General features: G+C 42.7%; 1 protein-coding gene across 3 annotated transcripts in view; it reads right to left on the reverse strand.

Annotated features, from left to right (window-relative positions):
* plekhb2 (pleckstrin homology domain containing, family B (evectins) member 2) overlaps positions 1 to 5,752 on the reverse strand; it is a 30,584-nt gene extending 24,832 nt beyond the window's left edge. Inside the window, exon 1 of one of the 3 annotated variants that reach the window (XM_078209105.1) lies at positions 5,636 to 5,752. Coding sequence is in view for 1 of the 3 variants with exons in the window: in XM_078209104.1 (XP_078065230.1) it covers positions 5,075 to 5,081 (7 nt within the window). In the remaining 2 variants the exon portion in view is untranslated. Of the gene's footprint in view, positions 1 to 5,074; positions 5,097 to 5,457 lie in introns of those variants that run through there. The other 2 variants (XM_078209106.1, XM_078209104.1) reach the window with 2 other exon arrangements.
* Between the last annotated feature and the right edge of the window lie 248 nt (positions 5,753 to 6,000).

Genomic DNA, 6,000 nt, shown 5'->3' on the forward strand with positions numbered 1-6,000 from the left:
TAACTTTGATACGAACGTATGAATTAGGAACTGAAGGAGGCCATTTGACCACTCAAGCGTGCTCCACTATTCAATAAGATCATGGCTGATCAGATTGTGACCTCAATGCCACCATCTTTCCTACCCCTGATAACTTTTGACTCCCTTTTCATATAGCTTTATACAAGCCGACTTCAGCATGTTTAAGGGGTAGTAAACTTCCTGAGTGTGTCCAGAATGTTTTTTTTAATTCTTTCATGGGATGTGGGCATCACTGGCAAGGCCAGTATCTTTTATCCACCTGCAACTGCCCTTGAACTGAGTGACTTGTTCAGTTAACGAAGAGTCATACACATTGTTGTGGGACTCGAGTCACAAGTAGGCCAGACCAGGCAAGGATGACAGGTATCTTTCCCTAAAAGGGTATTAGTGAACCAGATGGGTTTTTACAACAATCAATGATAGTTTCCTAGCCGTCATTAGTGAGACTAACTTTCAATTCAAGATTTTATTTAATTGCATTTAAATTCCACCAACAGCTGTGATGGGATATGAACTCATGTCCCCAGAATATTAGCTTGAGCCTCTGGATTATTGGTTCAGTGATACTACCACTATGCTACCCTCTCCCCATCTGCAGCAATATGCCCCGGGCGAGGGGAGGGAATGCCATATTAAATTTAATGAGTGACAAGCCAGATTTAGTTAACTGCCTATCAATGTACAAACTTTTAATCGAACAGCAATTGATCTCAAAATGGTGTTCAAAGGGGGGGGGGGGGAATGTGAAACAGCTACTAAGATTCTACATTTAGGTGAAGCAGACTTGAACCCAATGAGAGAGACTGCCCACAGACAATGGACAAAATAACAGAAGATCAGTGGGAGGTGTTCAAAAGAGATACAGACATAGTTTAGCATCTGTCTATTAACAAAAGCAAAAACTCAATTCATCCAATAAGTGCATTTATTCACCAAGCCCATACCGTTGAATTTTGCTGTTCAGAAGAATGTTTGTGCAGGCAAGTTGCCAACACATTTCTATACTCATTTCATTGTCCTTCCCTCCTCCCTAAAGCATCATCTGTTTCAATTATTTATCCTCCAAGGATATAATACTTCTAAGGGGCTATGGCTCTCGCCAAAAAAACAGTCATGGACAACTGATGAGGGGAGAAACAGCATAAACATAAGAGTAAGCAAACAAAAAGTGCAAAAAAAAAGGGGGAATCGGAAAGGGACAAAGGATGATAAAAACAGATAGTGAGAGTTACAAAAAGAGTGTGAGAAAAGAAACTTGGAAGGATATCAAAATCAACAAAAAGCTTTTACAATTGCATTAGCTAAAAGAAGTTGGTCAGGAGCATGTTGAGGCTCCTTAAAAACTGAAGGGCGATATTATTCAAAATGGCTGATACGTCGAATAATTATTTGGGACCTGTAGCGGAGCAGTTCAGCTTGGCGGAAGTCCGGAGGAATTTAAACAGGGACTCACCAAAATCAGCATAAGCAAAATAAGAATCAAGAAAATAACTTTTTAAAATGGAGATTAATAATGATTTTGTTAAATCAACAATATTAAGGGATATGGGACAAAACTGGTTTAGAATGAAGTTGGAGATCAGCTATGCTTTCATTGAAAGGCAGAACAGGCTGGAGAGGCAAAATGGCCTTCTATTCCTATGTTCCATGACGGATAGACATCAGTAAGGCAGCTGAGTGCTTTCATGGTCATTTTTGTCTGCTGCCAACCCACAAATGAACTGAAACAAATTCAGTTGCGTAACTGTTACAATGAGGCTTGAACTCATAACTTCCGGGTTACAAGACAAGTCTAATGTCATAATCACCACACTATCTGGGCACATTCCTTCAACATAATGGGCTTGGCTAGTCTTCAGCTATGCCGAAAAAAAATTACATTAAGAAAACTATAGGCATCCAATTCCAAATAGAAGATTCTATGGCACAATTTGCCAAATGGTCAAATTTGTGTGACTTTTGAGTATTAACGCATCCACAGTTCCTCTTCCAGATGGCCCAGATCCAAACTTGGGCCTCAGAAACTAAATTCCTCAGTTAATGCCCCCCTCTCAGGGGTGGACAACTGAATATAACTGGAAAAAAAAATGGTTGTGACAGAGACAAAATCTATGATAAAAGTCCCTGAACACACTGTTGTCCTATCATTCACAAACAGGGGAGAAACAGTAACACACACTGTTCAACAGGGCACTTTGATATTCAAAGTTTTGCATGTAGTTGGACTTTTCCAGCACTTTCCACAATCAACTTTCCAAGTTGAGCACTATATTTTTGCATGCAAGAGTGAGCTAAGTGGGATAATCCCCTCAAATGCTGCTTTTGTAAGCAACACTCACATCCCATGAAGCAATTTTTAAAAAAGCAACTTTCATAATCTAAAAGAAAACCAAAAGCACTTTTCAGCCAATTAAGAAATCACTGTCACAAAGGAAGAAACAGAGCAGCCGCCTTGTGCACAGCAAGCTCCCACAAACAGCAATATGTTAAAGACCAGGTATGGCCACGTAGGTTGAGGGATGCTCCCACTTGTAAATGATGAGACTTGTAAATGGCCTCCGGAGATGCTGAGTGATAAAGTGAGATGCTTTCTGAACAGATTTAAGTGGGCAAGTTGTTGTGAAGTGTCCTATGGTTTGGAGCTCATGGCTACTATTGTACTTCAGGCGATTTCCCACCTTCCATTTGTGCAGCAGTGGCTGCACCATCCATACCCTGTGCTGATTAGGTTCACTGCTGAAGGAGGTCAATGAGGAAATTCTACTGTTAAGTCAGCAATTAGGTCTTTTTTTTAAAAATTGCAGCACACATCCCACAATTATGACCTTCTGGAGAGCGAGTTATTACCAGCTGGATGAATATTACATTCTCCAGAAATATTGGCACAATTTGAAGCATTTTCTTTAGGTAGGTCCAGTTAAATATTAGCCCTATTCTTTTTTGGAAATTGCCTGAGATGGTGGTCAGTTCGAAGGTTCATCTGGAAGGCAGCACATCCCATAGCGCAGGACTTCCTCAGTAATGCACAAGCATCATGTCCTAAAATCTCTGGAATGGGTCTTGAATCTTCTGACACAAAGGCAGGATTGCTATCACTGAGCTAAGGCTAAAACCTATGTCCCAAATTCTGAACCTGAAAATGCTGCTGCCTGTCCATGTTTTTATAAACCTACACTCTCAAGGAAAGATGCATCTAACCACCAAGAACTGCATCCATCAAAAGTCTTCAGCACCACCTCACAAAGTTTACTTCAATGGTTTTGTTTCTTAACCTCAAGTCTCCCTGCATGAAAACACAGCTTGCGTGTGTACAATCTGTTAACCAACCTATATTGTCCTGAAGCCTTTTATAGTCTCCCCTCACCGTTTACCAAACTTCCAATGTATTGTAGCTGCAGATTTTGACACCGTGGACCCACCATATCAGACACAAATCCAAGATCCTATATTCAATTTGCAAGAACTGAACAATAAACTTATAGCTCACTGATTTTATGCAGCTTTGGTCTCTTTTACTGAGGAAGGATGTTCGTGCTATAGAGGGAGTGCAGCAAAGGTTTATCACGAGAAAATGAGTTGATTAGGGCTACATTTGCTCAGAGGGGGGTATCTCATAGAATCCAATAAAATTCTAACTGGACTAGATAGGGTAGATGGAGGAAGGACATTCTTGATGGTGGTCAAAGTCTGAGGATGAGGGATAAACCTTTTAGGACTGAGATGAGGAGAAATTTCTTCACAGAGTGGTAAGTCTGTGGAATTTGCCACCACAGAAAGCAGTTGAGGCCAAAACATTGTATGTTTTCATGTAGTAGTTATAGCACTTGGGGAAATGGAACAAGGGATATGGTGGTGTGGGGTGATGTGGTGTGATGGGGGTGGCAGGGGAGGTAGGATCAGGCTATTGCGTTGGATGATCTGCCATGATATTGGTGAAGCAGGCTCAAGGGGCTTTCTTATGTTTAAAATATTCAAATATGAAACTGATTTTCAGCTCAAGCATTCAGCCATGATGTCAACCATTGGTAAGGGCACATGTTCTCTTTCTCCAACATCATACAGACCTGTCCCAACTAATGTTGATGTTTGAAACTGTACTCACATAAAATGCCAATGGGTCACAGTAATAGAAGTTTTAATGCCATGCCATTTTGATTTATTGAGTTCCAGATTAAGTGAGGAAAACCTAAGAGCCAAATGCAGTAAATCATAGAAACCCTACAGTGCAGAAAGAGGCCATTTGGCCCATCGAGTCTGCACCGACCACAATCCCACCCAGGCCCTACCCCCATATCTCTACATATTTACCTGCTAATCCCTCTAACCTACGCATCTCAGGACACTAAGGGGCAATTTTTTTTTTTAGCATGGCCAATCAACCTAACCCGCACATCTTTGGATTGTGGGAGGAAACCGGAGCACCTGGAGGAAACCCACGCAGACACGAGGAGAATGTGCAAACTCCACACAGTGACCCAAGCCGGGAATCGAACCCAGGTCCCTGGAGCTTTGAAGCAGCAGTGCTAACCACTGTGCTACCCATGGTAAAGAGGAAGCGATAAATTAATAGCTGCATTTGTGACATTGGGGTAAGTCATATTTGGGACAGGGGACAGAGAGTTTGACTCTGAATTGGTCTACAACTGATCTACAAGTAACTCATGCTGGCACAGAGTCAAAGTGCATTCCATCTCCCCACTGACGTCATTCAATCAGCCTGATTGAAAGGTTAGCTTGATGATGATAAACAATGATAGTGATTATAATGTTTACACCATGCATTAAATAAAACAAAACCAGATCAACAATTATTTATTGAGAATTGAAACCGTAACCTGGTCCAGGTGATACCATGGTGAACTGTTCTTTCCTCAGTTTGCACCTGACTCCTATCATTACATCAGTTCCATGAAATATAAGAAAACAAATAAAATCTCCATCATCCTGTGCTAGTGTTTATCACTGGATTAACAATTTACTGGAGGGAGGATTTTGGAGAGGAAGTGGTGGGGAGATTAGAATTATTTCTTTCTGAGAAAGTAGTCAGACTCACATGACATTGTCACAGATGACGACAACCACACACAAACAGGGACAAACGCTTTTTTCCCCCTCCTCCCTGCATCACAATAAAGCTCCATCAAGCCCGTGCCAGTGTTGTTTAGAAGCACAGGAGGTCAATAAGCCCCCAGAGCCTGCAGGGAGATAGCCCATTTTGAAATGCGCCCAGAAAACGTAAATCCAAAAAGAAAGGGTCAGTTAGCAGGTGCAAGAGAAACCAATCCGCCTGTTTTGCGAGTCGGCTGGACGAACGGGTACAAAAATACAAATCCTGCTTCTCATCCTCTTATTGCTGCCGATGCGCAATGATGGGGGGTGCCGGGTTAGAGATACTGGAAATAGAAACAAAATCCATATACAATAAAAACCCTTTACCAACTGGACGCGCTGTGAGGCCGGCTCACTTCTGATACAGTTCCAGCTGCGAGCCTGAAATTGACACAAGCGGGAACATTCCAAATTGGAACGTTGACGCTCCAATAGAACGCCGTGTAACCATTCAGCGTTCCATTCCAGCCGAGGCTGCCGCCGTTGCCTCTCAGCTGCGACTTACCCTCTCTGTCACTGCCCAAATCCAGCCGCCACTCTCAACCTTTAGCTCAACTTGTGGCGTTTCACTTATGACAAGTCACGTCCTCCCCGCGGCTGCAGTGTCCTCCGGGGGTTGTAGTCTGCTCCACCCAGCTCCTTCCTTGCCGCCAGAGATAGGGAGACTACATTTCCCAGCCATCGCCGCGGGACCTTCCTTCCTGGTTTTTTTTGGTGGGGTGGATCGCGGGGAGTCTGGTGACGATGTTTTCGGTTCCAACTCACTCAATGGCGTCAATGATAAATAGCAGGGCCTTCAGGAGGTGTTCATATTTGCGGGAGCGATATTTTTTTTCCCCTAGAGAAGACTTGTCTGAGGCCTCCATCGAT

This window comes from Mustelus asterias, chromosome 3, assembly GCF_964213995.1.
Source record: "Mustelus asterias chromosome 3, sMusAst1.hap1.1, whole genome shotgun sequence".
NCBI classification, from domain to species: Eukaryota; Metazoa; Chordata; class Chondrichthyes; order Carcharhiniformes; family Triakidae; genus Mustelus; species Mustelus asterias.